Genomic DNA, 17676 nt, shown 5'->3' on the forward strand with positions numbered 1-17676 from the left:
GCGCCCCCTCCAGAAGGGAAGGCTGGGCCAAGCACCAGAGTCAGTGCACCCTCCAGGACAGGGGCTGGACCAAGCACCAGAGTCTGTGCACCCTCCAAGATGGGGGCGGTGCCAAGCACCAGAGTCAGTGCCCCCTCCAGGATGGGGGGCTGGGCCAAGCACCAGAGTCAGTGCACCCTCCAGGACGGGGGCTGGGCCAAGCACCAGAGTCTGTGCACCCTCCAGGATGGGGGGCGGTGCCAAGCACCAGAGTCTGTGCACCCTCCAGGATGGGGGGCGGTGCCAAGCACCAGAGTCTGTGCACCCTCCAGGACGGGGGCGGTGCCAAGCACCAGAGTCTGTGCACCCTCCAGAATGGGGGGCTGGGCCAAGCACCCGAGTCTGTGCGCCCTCCAGGATGGGGGGCTGGGCCAAGCACCAGAGTCTGTGCACCCTCCAGGATGGGGGGCTGGGCCAAGCACCAGAGTCTGTGCACCCTCCAGGATGGGGGGCAGGGCCAGAGTCAGTGCACCCTCCAGGATGGGGGCGGTGCCAAGCACCAGAGTCTGTGCACCCTCCAGGATGGGGGCGGTGCCAAGCACCAGAGTCTGTGCACACTCTAGGATGGGGGCGGTGCCAAGCACCAGAGTCTGTGCACCCTCCAGGATGGGGGGCTGGGCCAAGCACCAGTCTGTGCACCCTCCAGGATGGGGGGCTGGGCCAGAGTCTGTGCACCCTCCAGGATGGGGGGCTGGGCCAGAGTCTGTGCACCCTCCAGGATGGGGGGCTGGGCCAGAGTCTGTGCACCCTCCAGGATGGGGGGCTGGGCCAGAGTCTGTGCACCCTCCAGGATGGGGGACTGGCCCAAGCACCAGAGTCTGTGCACCCTCCAGGATGGGGGACTGGCCCAAGCACCAGAGTTTGTGCACCCTCCAGGATGGGGGGCTGGGCCAAGCACCAGAGTCTGTGCACCCTCCAGGATGGGGGCGGTGCCAAGCACCAGAGTCTGTGCACCCTCCAGGATGGGGGACGGTGCCAAGCACCAGAGTCTGTGCACCCTCCAGGATGGGGGACGGTGCCAAGCACCAGAGTCTGTGCACCCTCCAGGATGGGGGGCTGGGCCAAGCACCAGAGTCTGTGCACCCTCCAGGATGGGGGGCTGGGCCAAGCACCAGAGTCTGTGCACCCTCCAGGATGGGGGGCTGGGCCAAGCACCAGAGTCTGTGCACCCTCCAGGATGGGGGGCTGGGCCAAGCACCAGAGTCTGTGCACCCTCCAGGATGGGGGGCTGGGCCAAGCACCAGAGTCTGTGCACCCTCCAGGATGGGGGGCTGGGCCAAGCACCAGAGTCTGTGCACCCTCCAGGATGGGGGGCTGGGCCAAGCACCAGAGTCTGTGCACCCTCCAGGATGGGGGGCTGGGCCAGAGTCTGTGCACCCTCCAGAATGGGGGGCTGGGCCAAGCACCCGAGTCTGTGCGCCCTCCAGGATGGGGGGCTGGGCCAAGCACCAGAGTCTGTGCACCCTCCAGGATGGGGGGCTGGGCCAAGCACCAGAGTCTGTGCACCCTCCAGGATGGGGGGCAGGGCCAGAGTCAGTGCACCCTCCAGGATGGGGGCGGTGCCAAGCACCAGAGTCTGTGCACCCTCCAGGATGGGGGCGGTGCCAAGCACCAGAGTCTGTGCACACTCTAGGATGGGGGCGGTGCCAAGCACCAGAGTCTGTGCACCCTCCAGGATGGGGGGCTGGGCCAAGCACCAGTCTGTGCACCCTCCAGGATGGGGGGCTGGGCCAGAGTCTGTGCACCCTCCAGGATGGGGGGCTGGGCCAGAGTCTGTGCACCCTCCAGGATGGGGGGCTGGGCCAGAGTCTGTGCACCCTCCAGGATGGGGGACTGGCCCAAGCACCAGAGTCTGTGCACCCTCCAGGATGGGGGACTGGCCCAAGCACCAGAGTTTGTGCACCCTCCAGGATGGGGGGCTGGGCCAAGCACCAGAGTCTGTGCACCCTCCAGGATGGGGGCGGTGCCAAGCACCAGAGTCTGTGCACCCTCCAGGATGGGGGACGGTGCCAAGCACCAGAGTCTGTGCACCCTCCAGGATGGGGGACGGTGCCAAGCACCAGAGTCTGTGCACCCTCCAGGATGGGGGGCTGGGCCAAGCACCAGAGTCTGTGCACCCTCCAGGATGGGGGGCTGGGCCAAGCACCAGAGTCTGTGCACCCTCCAGGATGGGGGGCTGGGCCAAGCACCAGAGTCTGTGCACCCTCCAGGATGGGGGGCTGGGCCAAGCACCAGAGTCTGTGCACCCTCCAGGATGGGGGGCTGGGCCAAGCACCAGAGTCTGTGCACCCTCCAGGATGGGGGGCTGGGCCAAGCACCAGAGTCTGTGCACCCTCCAGGATGGGGGGCTGGGCCAAGCACCAGAGTCTGTGCACCCTCCAGGATGGGGGGCTGGGCCAAGCACCAGAGTCTGTGCACCCTCCAGGATGGGGGGCTGGGCCAGAGTCTGTGCACCCTCCAGGATGGGGGGCTGGGCCAGAGTCAGTGCACCCTCCAGGATGGGGGGCTGGCCCAAGCACCAGAGTCTGTGCACCCTCCAGGATGGGGGCGGTGCCAAGCACCAGTCAGTGCACCCTCCAGGACGGGGGCTGGGCCAATCACCAGAGTCTGTGCACCCTCCAGGATGGGGGGCTGGGCCAAGCACCAGAGTCAGTGCCCCCTCCAGGATGGGGGGCTGGGCCAAGCACCAGAGTCAGTACCCCCTCCAGGATGGGGGGCTGGGCCAAGCACCAGAGTCTGTGCACCCTCCAGGATGGGGGGCTGGGCCAAGCACCAGAGTCAGTGCACCCTCCAGGATGGGGGGCTGGGCCAAGCACCAGAGTCTGTGCACCCTCCAGGATGGGGGGCTGGGCCAAGCACCAGAGTCTGTGCACCCTCCAGGATGGGGGGCTGGGCCAAGCACCAGAGTCTGTGCACCCTCCAGGATGGGGGGCTGGGCCAAGCACCAGAGTCTGTGCACCCTCCAGGATGGGGGGCTGGGCCAAGCACAAGAGCCTGTGCACCCTCCAGGATGGGGGGCTGGGACAGAGTCAGTGCACCCTCCAGGACGGGGGCTGGGCCAAGCACCAGAGGGGCGGTGCCAAGCACCAGAGTCCGTGCCCCCTCCAGGATGGGGGGCTGGGCCAAGCACCAGAGTCTGTGCACCCTTGGAGGATGGGGGCGGTGCCAAGCACCAGAGTCAGTGCCCCCTCCAGGATGGGGGGGCTGGGCCATGCACCAGAGTCTGTGCACCCTCCAGGATGGGGGGCTGTGCCAAGCACCAGAGTCAGTGCACCCTCCAGGACGGGGGCTGGGCCAAGCACCAGAGTCTGTGCACCCTCCAGGATGGGGGTGGTGCCAAGCACCAGAGTCTGTGCACCCTCCAGGATGGGGGGCTGGGCCAAGCACCAGAGTCTGTGCACCCTCCAGGACGGGGGCGGTGCCAAGCACCAGAGTCTGTGCACCCTCCAGGATGGGGGGCTGGGCCAAGCACCAGAGTCTGTGCACCCTGCAGGATGGGGGGCGGGGCCAAGCACCAGAGTCAGTGCACCCTCCAGGATGGGGGGCCAAGCACCAGAGTCTGTGCATCCTCCAGGATGGGGGGGCTGGGCCAAGCACCAGAGTCTGTGCACCCTCCAGGATGGGGGGCAGGGCCAAGCACCAGAGTCTGTGCACCCTCCAGGGTGGGGGGGCAGGGCCAAGCACCAGAGTCTGTGCACCCTCCAGGGTGGGGGGCTGGGCCAAGCACCAGAGTCAGTGCACCCTCCAGGATGGGGGGGGGGGCTGGGCCAAGCACCAGAGTCTGTGCACCCTACAGGATGGGGGGGCTGGGCCAAGCACCAGAGTCTGTGCACCCTACAGGATGGGGCACGGGGCCAAGCACCATAGTCAGTGCACCCTCCAGGATGGGGGGCTGGGCCAAGCACCAGAGTCACCGCGCCCTCCAGGATGGGAGTCTGTGCACCCTCCAGGATGGGGGGCTGCGCCAAGCACCAGAGTCTGTGCACCCTCCAGGATGGGGGGCTGGGGCCAAGCACCAGAGTCAGTGCACCCTCCAGGATGGGGGGCGGGGCCAAGCACCAGAGTCAGTGCACCCTCCAGGATGGGGGGCGGGGCCAAGCACCAGAGTCAGTGCACCCTCCAGGATGGGGGCGGGGCCAAGCACCAGAGTCTGTGCCAAGCACCAGAGTCAGTGCACCCTCCAGGATGGGGGGCGGGGCCAAGCACCAGAGTTTGTGCACCCTCCAGGATGGGGGGGCTGGGCCAAGCACCAGAGTCAGTGCACCCTCCAGGATGGGGGGCGGGGCCAAGCACCAGAGTCTCCGCGCCCTCCAGGATGGGGGGCTGGGCCAAGCACCAGAGTCTGTGCCCCCTCCAAGATGGGGGGCGGGGCCAAGCACCAGAGTCTGTGCACCCTCCAGGATGGGGGGCTGGGCCAAGCACCAGAGTCTGTGCCCCCTCCAGGATGGGGGGCGGGGCCAAGCACCAGAGTCTGCGCGCCCTTCAGGATGGGGGGCTGGGCCAAGCACCAGAGTCTGTGCCCCCTCCAGGATGGGGGGCGGGGCCAGAGTCAGGGCACCCTCCAGGATGGGGGACGGGGCCACACACAAACAACACTCGCGCTCCATGATGGGTGGAATGTTGTCCTTAAACAACAAATGGAGTCCACGGGTCTAAACCAGTCTGTCAAAAGAACAAAAGTGACACAACAGCACGTTCAAACATGAAAAAGTCCTCATAAAGAGGGCCAAGTCCCATCACCCACCGAAGTGGCATGCTTCATCATCTGGGACCTCCCATAACCACACCTGGTGTGGTTATAGAGCTACAACTCCTTAGGTTACTGTAACAAGGAGGAGCTCAGGGATGTTTTAATTCCTGTAATCGGGAGGATAAATTATCTCCGGGTGAGAAAGACTGCCATAAGTGTGGTGAGTCTAAATGCAGTGTGTGAGTTAGAAAGGTGATTTAAAATTGATTAACATTGGAAAATTATTTTATTCAGTATCCAATGGCATCAAGCTAAAAACAGCAGGAATCATAAAGGGAAACGTGTCCACAAATGTTATAGGAACACGTCCTCATGGGTCAACATGTTTCAGCCAACCTGTGTCTACTCGGTACAACCGGGAAGAAGGTCCGGGGTAACGACGGACAGAGCGTTGCCTCACGCCCTGAGTTGTAACCAGGAGTGTAGGTCGCATCCCCGATTTATTGCAGGTGATTAAGTTACATTCCTACGGTGCCACATATCTACAGATAAGTAGGTACATTGGTAGGTTGTATTGTTCCTTTTTTCACTTATCACATATTCACATATTGCATTAGTGTTACCATATGGTCCTGACAAAAGCCACTGTCATTTGGGAAGAGATGTGGCGAGTTGTAGGGACAAAGTAAAGCGCATGAGAGCTCTCTTAAGATGAAGGCTCACTTATCACCCTCACTAGTGCTAACAAGTAATGAAATAGGAAACAAATGTGAAAGCTTGCGCCCATGCCAACCAAAAGCAACAGTAAATAAGCCATGCTCCAAGGCCGGGACAAACATAGAATAGGGAGCAAAGCCACCAATAAAGAGGTGGTATTGACAAGAAATCCAGCTAATCACAGGCAAGGACTGAGTGTTTAGGTTTATAAAAAACGCTGTCTGAAGCGAGACCACAAAAACAGAATGTAGAAATAGCAAACGCCAAAATATGTATCACACATAAAACTGTTCTTAAAAAAGAGACGACATACATCGAAGACCATTAACAAATATCTGCCCAGCAAACATGTATCGAAAGTAAGAACAGTAATTGAACCTAGCGCTACGACAGCTGGAATGGGAGCCTGGCTGCATTTTCTACCTTAAAACAGAGCAATTTCCTTTCAGATATATTTGGGTATGGTAAAAACGTGGACAAGTTTATGCCTTAGCTTTCCATATATCCAAATCCAAAAATGCAAATAGACAGCCTTTTAGCTAAAATGGACTGGTTTAGACCCGTGGACTCCATTTGTTGTTTAAGTTCGAGTGATTTGGGGATTTGTCTGCGCAGGTCTTTAAAATTCCCTGAGACCCCATAACCAATTGTTTTTTTCTCTGGAATGTTGTCCAACAGGACCCGTGACGTTCCCTGCCAGAAGCGGAGCTGCAACAGCTGGTGCTTTGCATGAAGAGGCCAATTGTTGAACCCACCTGGGCTTCCGTACAGGGTGTGCTCAGGTCCCACTCCGAGTACCCTTGTGACGTGCTCCTGTGCCTCACGCTGCCAGCTCTCCTTTATTTAGATTATGTGGGCCGAGATTTGCCTAAACATACAGCACATTATTTCAACTGAATTTCGCATACATTTATAGTTTTGTAAGTTTGGCATAATGTTTCCATAGACAGACTTCAAAGGAAACGTCATTTTTAGGTCTCGCTGGCGTTGCAGCGCGAAGCGCTGCCGCCAACGAGAAACTATTGTTGCCGTGATGCCTCTCAAGGGAGACAGACTTGGGCACGAGCCGATTCTGATCCGTGAACGCGCTTCACAGTGTGCCCGGACCAGAATCTGCTCGTGCCCAGGTCTGTCTCCCGGCAACAATAGTCTCGTTGGCGGCAGGTCCCTTTCACCCTCCCAAAATATCATTTCCTGTTTCCCTTGCACTCACTTGCTGTTGGTCTGCCCTCCGGTGATGCTCTTCACCCCCTCCGCTGCTGCTTCCGCTGCCCCGGACCCTCCATGCTTCTTTCCTTGGGTTTGTTTTGTTGTCCTACCTGGCGCCGGGTTCCCGGAAAGCGCGTGACTCCCCCTGGTCACGTGCTACATGGGCAGCCAATCACAGACAGACTGGATGAGTGTTGCGCGCACGCCGTGGCGAGTCTTTCGCTCATCTCTTGCACGCGCTGTTTACTACAGGGCCGCGGAGTAGGGGTCCGGCTGCATGTCCTGTAACTGGCGATTCAGCTTCATCCGGAGAACGCACGCCCAGCTAGATTCCTCACCGAGGCAGATTATTTGTGCCTTTCTGCCCTCTGCTCCACTCGTATCTCTCTTGGTTTGTGCCTTTCTGTCCTCTGTTCCACTCGTATCTCTCTTGGTTTGTGCCTTTCTGTCCTCTGTTCCACTCGTTTCCCTCTTATTTTGTGCCTTTCTGCCCTCTGCTCCTCTCGTTTTTTCTGCCCTCTGTTCCACTCGTTTCCCTCTTATTTTGTGCCTTTCTGCCCTCTGCTCCTCTCGTTTTTTCTGCCTTCTGTTCCACTCGTTTTTTTGTGACCTTCTGCGCCGCTCGTTTTTCCCGCGTGTTTTGTGCATTTCTGCCCTCTGTTCCTCTCGTTTTTTTGTGACCTTCTGCGCCGCTCGTTTTTCCCGCGTGTTTTGTGCATTTCTGCCCTCTGTTCCTCTCGTTTTTTTTGTTCCCCTCGTTTTTCCCCCTTTTGTGCCCCTTTTGCCCTCTGTCCCACTGGTTTCCCCGCTGCTGTGGACCCCTCCCAACACTACATATTCACCAAAGGATTGTGTGTGTGTGGGTCGGTGTGTGGCTCTTGTGCCCTTCTGCCCTCTGTGCCGCTCGTTTTTGTGCCTTTCTGCCCTCTGTGCCACTCCTTTTTCCCTCTTTTTTTTTTGTGCATTTCTGTCCTCTGTTCCACTCGTTTTCCCTCTCTTTTTGTTCCTTTCTGCCCTCTGCTCCTCTCGTTTTTGTGCCCTTCTGCCCTCTGTGCCACTCGTTTTTGTGCCTTTCTGCCCTGTGTGCCACTCGTTTTTCCCTTTTTTTTTGTGCCTTTCTGATCACTGTTCCACTCGTTTTCCCTCTTTTTTTGTTCCTTTCTACCCCTCTCGTTTTTGTGCCCTTCTGCCCTCTGCTCCTCTCGTCTTTTGTGCCCTTCTGCCCTCTGTGCCACTCGTTTTTGTGCCCTTCTGCCCTCTGTGCCACTCGTTTTTCCTCGTTTTTTGTGCCTTTCTGCCCTCTGTTCCTCTCGTTTTTCTGTGCCCTTCTGCGCCACTCGTTTTTTCCCCTTTTGTGCCCCTTTTGCCCTCTGTCCCACTCGTTTCCCCACCGCTGTGCCCCCTGTGGACCCCTTCCAACACTACATATTCACCAAAGGATTGTGTGTGTGTGTGGGTCGGTGTGTGGCTCTTTTGTGCCCTTCTGCCCTCTGTGCCACTCGTTTTTGTGCCTTTCTGCCCTCTGTGCCACTCGTTTTTCCCCCTTTTTTTGTGCATTTCTGTCCTCTGTTCCACTCGTTTTCCCTCTCTTTTTGTTCCTTTCTGCCCTCTGCTCCTCTCGTTTTTGTGCCCTTCTGCCCTCTGTGCCACTCGTTTTTGTGCCTTTCTGCCCTCTGTGCCACTCGTTTTTCCCTTTTTTTTGTTCCTTTCTGCCCCTCTCGTTTTTGTGCCCTTCTGCCCTCTGTTCCACTCGTTTTTTTGTGCCTTTCTGCCCTCTGCTCCTCTCGTCTTTTGTGCCTTTCTGCCCTCTGTGCCACTCGTTTTCCACTCTTTTTTTGTGCCTTTCTGTCCTCTGTTCCACTCGTTTCCCTCTTTTTTTGTGCCTTTCTGCTCTCTGCTCCTCTCGTTGTTTGTGCCCTCTGTTCCACTCGTTTTTTTGTGCCCTTCTGCCCTCTGTGCCACTCGTTTTTTGTGCCTTTCTGCCCTCTGTTCCTCTCGTTTTTCTGTGCCCTTCTGCGCCACTCGTTTTTTTCCCTTTTGTGCCCCTTTTGCCCTCTGTCCCACTCGTTTCCCCACCGCTGTGCCCCCTGTGGACCCCTTCCAACACTACATATTCACCAAAGGATTGTGTGTGTGGGGCTCGGTGTGTGTGTGTGTATAGATGCAATAGGTCTCGCCTTTGCGAGAGCTAAAGCTATTGGCATTGTAAATGACTATGCCATTTATTTATCTGTTTTCAAAACCAACCCATAAATAAAAAACTTTGTCTTTTACAATACCAATAGCTCCAACTTATGCAAAAGGCGAGACCATTGCATTGTAAATGCTTGTTATTTAATATTCACAAACTTTTTTTTCGACGTTAACTAACATTCTTGATGGCAAATAAACAATTATGTGAGCTTATAAATCGACCCCTGAGCTCTCCAATCCGACTGTACCAGTATGACAAAGTCTGCACCAAGTCTGGTCCCCCAAATAAAGTTTCCGCTTTTATACTTTGATGTACAGTGATATCTTTTTTAATCTGCACGATACACTCGGTCTGGTATCCTTGCGATCTCCCCTTGCTACCTATGTGAACGGGCCGTGGCTGCTACTTTTTAAATTGTTAATCATGTGACAGCGAATGCTTTTTTTTATTAGTGGTCTCTTTTATAATCTGCATGACACTCTTAATATCCGGGTGATGTTTTTATTGTAATGTTTGCTAGGATTTTAATTAATCGTGCAATTCGGAACAAACTGAAACCGAGCGAGTGGTAAAACAGAACCAAGCGTTCCAGGACTCCCAGGAAGAGCGAATTAGTCTACAGGGGACCCGGACAACGTTTCAAAATGTCAAAACTACGTTTTCCAAGTGGCTACCATCCTATATACAGCGCCTTGGCAATGGCCAATGTGTCTTCGTAGACATGAACCTGCAGAAGCGGGACGTTCTCTGGTAGTGGGGCGTCAGGGACATACAGCTCTGCAATGTGCGACTTCAAGTCCCTGTGCCAGACGGGGAGGACTCCCCAGAATGACTCGGATCATGTATGGTGAGCTGCAGAAGGTTAAACCACTCGTCATACCAGAACTCTACCAATGTATAGAGCACAAAACATACAGTAGCATGTAAATACTAAATGAAACAAGCACTTTCAAAGCCAATAGGTTTTGCTTCGACAATGCTGAGCAGGAAACACGATTGACTTTCCCAGCGCCCAAATGGCCAAAGCGTAGAAAGACCCGTTTTCTATACTTTGAAGATGGCTGCCATGTTGTCCGATACAAGCAGCGGCCATCTTTAAAGTTTAGGAAACTATGTTTTCATTGGTTTCTATACTTCTACCATGGCCCGTTGTCGTCATTACCTTTGCCAATGCTGGATGAGTTTAAAAGCCGCCACCATTAGCAAAGCCAATACCTGCTAGCGCCTAGAAGACAGTTCAGTGGGACAACACCTAGGACATCACCAAAGCCCTCATTCGGTGCCCCACGAAGGGGCATCGGACTGGAGACTGATGGGGAAGAGATGTGGCGAGCCGTAGGGACAAAGTAAAGCGCATGAGAGCTCTCTGAAGATGAAGGCTCACTCATCACCCTCACTAGGGCCAACAAGTAAAAATAGGAAACAAATGCGAAAGCTTGCGCCCATGCCAACCAAAAGCAACAGTAAATAAGCCATGCTCCAAGGCCGGGACAAACATAGAATAGGGAGCAAAGCCACCAACAAAGAGGTGGTATTGACAAGAAATCCAGCTAATCACAGGCAAGGGCTGAGTGTTTAGGATTATAAATAACGCTGTCTGAAGCGAGACCACAAAAACAGAATGTAGAAATAGCAAACGCCAAAATATCTATCACACGAAAAACTGTTCTTAAAAAAAGAGACGACATACATCTAAGACCATTAACAAATATCTGCCCAGCAAACATGTATCGACAGAAGTAAGAACAGTAATTGAACCTAGCGCTACGACAGCTGGAATGGGAGCCTGGCTGCATTTTCTACCTTAAAACAGAGCAATTTCCTTTCAGATATATTTGGGTATGGTAAAAACGTGGACAAGTTTATGCTTTAGCTGTCCATATATCCAAATCCAAAAATGCAAACAGACAGCCTTTTAGCTAAAATGGTCTGTTTTTGCCAATCTTTGGCCTGGCCGATCAGCTGATATGTTTCGGAGTGTGTGCATTTGTTCTCAAATGAATGGTAAAACAGAAGGGTATTTTGTAAATTGAGAATGCTGAACCCCTGAAGACTTTCATAGGTGGAAGGCGTGGTAGGGATAGAGCGCCATGTTATCCTGAATTTGTAGGGGTGCGCTATAATCACTGGTAGTCCGCACCATATATTTAGTGGGATTTTATTAACGTGTGACCAAGAACTATAGTACTAAAAGCAGCATATATTAGTGCGAATAGAAATGTCACCAAGTCATTTATGAAGTCTAATGTAATGCTTAGTCAAAAATATATGTTAATGTATAACGAATTAGTCCACGTGTAAATGTGATGTGTTAGGATTTAAACGTGCACCATATTAAAGTTTCCACATGTAGATTTGCTTATTCATGTATGCAATTTAATGCATATCAATGCTTATAGTATGATTCCAGAAAGGGGTGTTTAAAATGTGTAAAGGCCTTTTCGCATACACGTTTAAGAGAAAGGCCTGTTCGTTTCTTATGTTAGTCTTATATTGTAGGCCGAAAATTGTTTCCCTTGAAAGGGCTCTGAGGGTTTGCGAGACTCAGAGGATCTCAGAAAGTTTCTCGTTCCCATGTTTCTGTGGCAGGTGCAAGGACTCCCAGCCTATTAGGAAGACGAACCCTTTGTTTTAGGAGTTAGGATGGCATGAGAAGCCAACATGGGAGTTTACTGGAATGCAGGGATGATACTTTCAGCGGAGAAGGTGCCTGGGACCCAAGGACGAGTTAATCGTCTTTGGATGAAGTACAAGTTTCGGTGGAAAAGTACCGAAGGAAGACCTGGCTGAAGAGGTGCGACGGAGGGCGTGTTCTACGATTTTGGGATTTTGAATTAGGTACAGCGCCCCGTAGGTTGAGCAGTTGAAGATTAGATGAGAAGCTGGAAGGAGCGTCTCAGAACGAGCGCCGTACTGAGCAAAGTGAGTGCACTTCTTAGGAAGTCTTCACTTCTGACACCTTTTACTCTCTTGCCTGGGAGGGAAAATGCCAAGTAGGGATGTCACCTTAGAGACAGAATAGGGATAGACTAATCGATTTTTCTTTAGCTTGGTGACATCTAACAGAGATTGGAGCAGTTATTGGTTGCCGGAAGCTTCTGGAGCTGACTATTCTTCTTATTCTGAGTCGGATGAGACTCCTGCGTAGGATCTTTTTTGTATTAGTGCCCATTTATTCTCTAAACCTCGTGATGACGTGCTTGTATGTGAAATTATTTTTGGCTTTGTAATAAATCCCTAAAATTTGAGATTCGGAGTCAGTGGTCCTTTAGAGTTCAAATTCTATTTGTTTGATTATGTGCTAAAATTGGATTTTCTCCTCTTTACACTATTTAGCAGATAGAAAGATCCTGGCGACCTGAGAGGATTCTTGGTGATGGTAACACAGATAAGAATCCGGCTTTATCAGTAGTAAGAGGACGTAAGAGCAGCACAAAATCTATGAAAGGCATCAAGTACAGGACACGTATGGGAGCGATTTGCCACATATACGGGCTAATGGGCAATTGACAGAATTTTACATTTAGATTCTTTGCGAATAACAACTGGTGGGGAGGGTATTCAAAGCCCTTAATATTTTTGCTGTAAATGAATTCTTAATAGAATTTTTCAAAATCTGCACCGTAGGGACTTCAGTTCAGTAAGTCTTCCATAAGATTATATAATATTTCAAAACATATTCGGAGTGCAACAGGAGGCCTCCTATGAAACATGCTTACAAAATGGCATAGTGAGAAAACTCATGTAACCAAACTTGGAAAAGCGTAGCTTAATATGAGAAACAACTTTACATTTCAGTTGACTTAATTAGGTCCTGATAAATTTCCCTTTTTTGGGAGTCCAGGCATGCTCAGAAACAGAAGAAAAAAAACATTCTGCTGCCCCTGTGGCTGGGCTAAGGCTCCGTATAGGTTTTAGTCCTCATTACCAGTATAATTTGTATGTCTGTTTCCTACAGACCCTAACCCGTCAACCCAACAGGGCTGCATGCCACAACTCGATGACCGCTCCTCGGAGGTCATCTCGCATGACATGAAACACTCGCCAAAGAGGCCCAAACCGAAACACCACCCTTACAACAAAACGCTCTACACTGTGTAGCTTGCCATCTGTGTGGGTAAGTGTTTTGGCATCTCAGAAAGAAGTAACAAGCATTGGCATAGCCAATAGGTCTCGCCTTTGGGACCTTATAAGTGTTTAGCCATGCAACAATTGCATAACTAAATACTTATAAGGTCCCAAAAGCGAGACCTATTGGCTATGCAAAGCGGCCCTGCGGCCGCGAAAGTGAAAGTGATCGCGATCACGATCAAACATCAAAGCGGCCGTACGGCCGCAAAAGTGAAAGTAATCGCAGTAAAGCGCGGCGCGCGCGCCCGCGCACATGCACTGTGACTCCAGGCTGGCCTGGTAGCACTTTTTGGAGCCCTCTCAATAAGTCTCGCCAGACCAGCGCATGCGCTGGGTCATGCGAGACCTAAAAAGCACTATAAATGCTACAATACAACACTTAGGCATAGCAGATTTGGCTAAAGAGGAGGCAATGGAGTCAGGCGTTAAGAAGGCCGTCAAGCTGCAATGGTGACGAACGGCACCCTCTCCATGGCCATCTCATCAGACTGAGCCTAGGTCACCTGGTTTGTGGCCCGAGATGGAAGAGCGCGCGACTACTCTGTGCAAGGGGTCAAACACCACCCCGAACAGTGGCCTGGTAGATCCCACGGTGCAATGAGCACTCAGGACCTTCATGTTCTATCAGGGGTGGAATCCCACCACATGATGCAATCGAGCCTCTGGGGAGCACCGGTGTTTGAACCGCCAAAGATCTCCAGATCCCAGCGAGCGCTCTGGTGAGACTAGGAACGCGCAGGTGCGGAGCCTGGTCCACACCTAAGTCAGGGACGATTAGCAAAGGAAAGAGGTAGGGCACCATAGGGTGGACGAACGCTCACAAATGTATAGGATGCTTTGATCACCTTTACTTAAGAATTATATTCTCCTAGTAATACATTCAGACCCATGTCTTGTTACACATGCTCTCGCATGCCCTTGAACCCAAAGACAGACCTGTGCACAAATATAGCTTTGCTCACTAGTCTTTACACACCGCCTGCTCACATCGGGTAACACTAGATAAGATACAGTACAATTCTTGACCTTATCACCATATGAAAGTAACATTCCCCATTCCAAAATATACATTATTCCGTAGCACCGAAGAGTTATCGTTTTCGGGGCATACACTTGTGCCGAGTCGACTCGCTTTCCATTTAAACCAAAGGAGACAGACAACCATCCTCAATCCGGCCAGTCCGAACTAGAGGCCAATACACTCCCAGAGCCGACGACGCTTGTAGGCCTGATGGATCCTGTAACAGACTCGCCTCAGAATGGCCTCTGTATATATTTATTCCAAGCACAGGGCCCTGCTGCTCTACTTTTAATAGACTTACTGCCAAGTGTACAGTCTAACTTACCTTTTACATTTAATTACATCATTACAAATCCCTAAAGAAAAAGTTATTATCAAGACTTTGGGCTAAAAGAAACTGACGTCACCCTCTTCGTCAGCGTACCATTTCTATGAAGTTCTCACTTGAAATGTTTATTCGCTGCCTTCATGTTCACGTCAAGGGCATCTCCCCTCGATCTGGCGCTCCTTTTTGGGAGCGAGGCTCTTTCTGGGCCGCAGCACCTGCCTGCATGTTAGAAGGTACTTCAGCGAGCGTTCAGCTCTAACAAACAGCATTTACTGGCTGTTGTCCCTTTTCAAGTATGTTTTGAACCATAAAGGCAGAATATTTACATAGGCCGATGTGTATAGCTGCCTTAAAATGTCTCTTCGTCTCAAAGATCTTTAGAAGTAGTAATTCATTGCAAAAAGTTACAATATTTTTATCTCAAAACTTTTATCTGTGTCTGATTATTTCTGTTTCGGTGCCTTGTGTTCAGTTTGAACTATTGTCTCGCATCTTCCGCATCACATTATACCACCGATCACCCACTCGTTCTACCAAGAGTGTGCTGTCTTGGATCTCAGAGCATTCATCACACTCCGATTACCAAGCTCTTTATTTCGGCATTTCATAAACAACAATACTGTCGCTTGGTGGATGGAAACTACTTGTACCTCTAGTCTGTCCCACCTCGTCAAACGGTGCCGCATCTCAAACTCCGATCATGTCTGGAGAAATGTAGGATTATAGTCAATGGATTTACATTCCCAGAAAGCTTTGCTCTGTGTAGCATCAGTGAAAGGATTTTAGTTTCCTAAAAAGTAGCACACTGGTTTAGGATTGGTGCTGTGGGTTTAAAGTACAACCTTCCCTCCTCTCCGAAGGGCTAGCGGTGCGATATGGCACCTCCAACTGGCCGACACTTTGAAAGTTGTTCAAACCAATACTTAACATTTAATCTTGAACCTTAGCAGTCGATGAGATGTTGACTACTTGTATTAGTTGAGCTGTTCTTATGAATATGTAACTTGGCCAACAAGGAATTTGTTTCCTGTTGTTGCTACAGTATGTAACATTATTTAAAAACGTCTTGTAAATGCCACTCCCATCACATTTCCTCTGTTCTTGAAGTGAACTAAAGATGATGGTCCAATAGGTGATGACTTACGGACCGTGTATGATCCTGGTGAGTCAAGCCGCTGCGCGATGATGGTGAGAGGACATCGCCATCAAAGACATTATTGATCAGTGAAGCCAAACTCTGTCTTCTCACCGGATTGGTTTTCCACCAGTACACAAGATAAAAGGCTATCGTCATACATTCGGAGTCCTCTTTTATGGCTTGCTGAGTTGTAGACGCTTCCTTTAAAACCGGCATTGTTTGCGCTTTTTCACTTTTTGGAAATGCTTTGCACACCCTCAGTGTGCAGCTGCACCCACATTGTTGATTATGTCCCAAAACATCTTATTTCAAGTGGCAATGGGTGACATCTTATCTCTAATGATGTGGGTCAGGTTCATAACTTGAATCTGCAGAACCATCTCTGGCCCAAGAAGGGAAATTGGTCTCTCTAATGTCCCACAACTGATGTGCCCTGCCTGTGCCACACACTTCAGTGATTGTGTAAACAACATCCCTTTCATTCTTTGCATAAGGATTAGATGACTGTTTTTGAAGAGTTTCCAACATAGAATCTGTATTTAGATGTTTTCATATAATGAATTTGCTGTGAATGACCTCTACAAATTCTATTGCAGGTATCTATGAAGCTATGGAGCGCTTTCATATTCAGGGACCCATCGCGTGGCAATATCAGCCCAAAAAGGAGCGGTCTTGCTCCTCAGCTGCAAACATGTGAGAAGAAACCAAGCTTCTGCAGCTTCCCTTGAACTGGGTAGAATACTCAACAACCAAGGGCCATTTTGAGAAACCATGAGAGAGTTAACTCTCCATCACCTTTACTGGAAATCTAGAAACTTATGCAGAACTCTTCTCTTGACAGAACCGTCCTGAACATCTACCAAAATACTTTTTTTTTTCATTCCCCATATTTTTAACATAGCAACGCATCGTTCCCCACAAAAACCATCCCTGGAGCTCTAACAAAACAACTTTGCAAAGCCCTCTTTACACATATGGGGCGAAGCACATTTTCTATCAATCAAAGGTATCTCATGGGATGAAATACAAATCATTTCCAAAACCACATGTATGTAGAGGGTGAGTGGAAGACAAAGTTCAAGTATGCAAAGAAAGGAAGAAACAACATTTTGGTTCTCAGCAGAGATACAAAGATGTATGTTTCAGACATGCTCTGCACACAGTCCCCTTGTGAATGGACCAGATACTGCGAACAGCGCTTACCTCAGTCACTGACCGCAGCGTCTCTTCTCCCAACACATACACCAGCATTTCTCGCAGAGCCCGCGAGGCCCGGTGCAAGAACTCGGGGAACCTGGCCTCCCCACCATTTCGAGCCTGAGTCTTGGGTTGTGCAGCCACACTGGGGATGTGGCAGATCGTGCAGACCAGAAGGGCAGCGACACATGCTTGAAGCAGAATCCCACGTCTCCGGGAGCCGAGAGACCCTGAGGAGAACATTGTGCACGAGATACCAACCTACAGCGGGTGAAGGAACCTGGGGATAAAGAGAAAAGAGTTAACGCTGGAGGAAAACGCACCAAAAGACACTAGGAGTTTAGTACTGTGGTTCATCTGCAGCACCCAGTGACGTCCACCCGATACACTGATAGCAGCGGACATGGTACTAAGTGTAGAACAGTCACTGAGAGAGGATAGCGAGGCTCTGAGGACAAAACGTATCCAGGTCTTGTGTCTTCGCCACGAGGATACACTACAACGATTTACCTGCAGCCGACCACGTCGCTCAGCAGAGACTAACACAAGACCGTGAACTGTAGAAAGACACAGTCGGTGTTACACTTCACCAGAGGGGCAAGACCGCCGGTAACTCTTCCCTTCCTCACCAGTAACAGAATAACCACCCTTTACTGCAGGCAACCAATGCAGTTCTCACGGGTGTCAACTATCAAGACACTACAATGACAGAAGAGATGGTCACTGCACCCTGTAGCTGGAGTGTGGTCATGCTGTCACTAAAGAGATGACCACGAGAGCCCTTGTTCCAGGCTCAGGAGACCAAAACGCACTCCAGCCCTCACTTGTAGAATGTAAACATATCATCCAAACACTCCATTCCTCACCTTGAGGGGAGTCACCCAACCAGTCAGAAGGCAATCATTCCAGACCTCATCTTTAGAATGTGGCCCAACCACTTAATTACTCCGGCCCTCACCTCTAGAAAGTAACTGTATAACTCAACCACTCCAGCTCTCACCTCTGTACTATA

At 51.4% G+C, this 17676-nt stretch overlaps 1 protein-coding gene across 1 annotated transcript in view; it reads right to left on the reverse strand.

The window, feature by feature from the left end:
• The window catches only part of TMEM109 (transmembrane protein 109), a 56528-nt gene that overhangs the window by 15503 nt on the left and 23349 nt on the right, over positions 1–17676 (reverse strand). The window contains exon 2 of the mRNA XM_085651465.1: positions 16671–16944. Within this exon, the coding sequence (XP_085507591.1) occupies positions 16671–16907 (237 nt within the window). The 5' untranslated portion in view covers positions 16908–16944. The remainder of the gene's footprint in view (positions 1–16670; positions 16945–17676) is intronic.

The sequence above is a fragment of the Triturus cristatus genome, chromosome 4_1 (genome assembly GCF_964204655.1).
Source record: "Triturus cristatus chromosome 4_1, aTriCri1.1, whole genome shotgun sequence".
In the NCBI taxonomy this organism is placed as follows: Eukaryota; Metazoa; Chordata; class Amphibia; order Caudata; family Salamandridae; genus Triturus; species Triturus cristatus.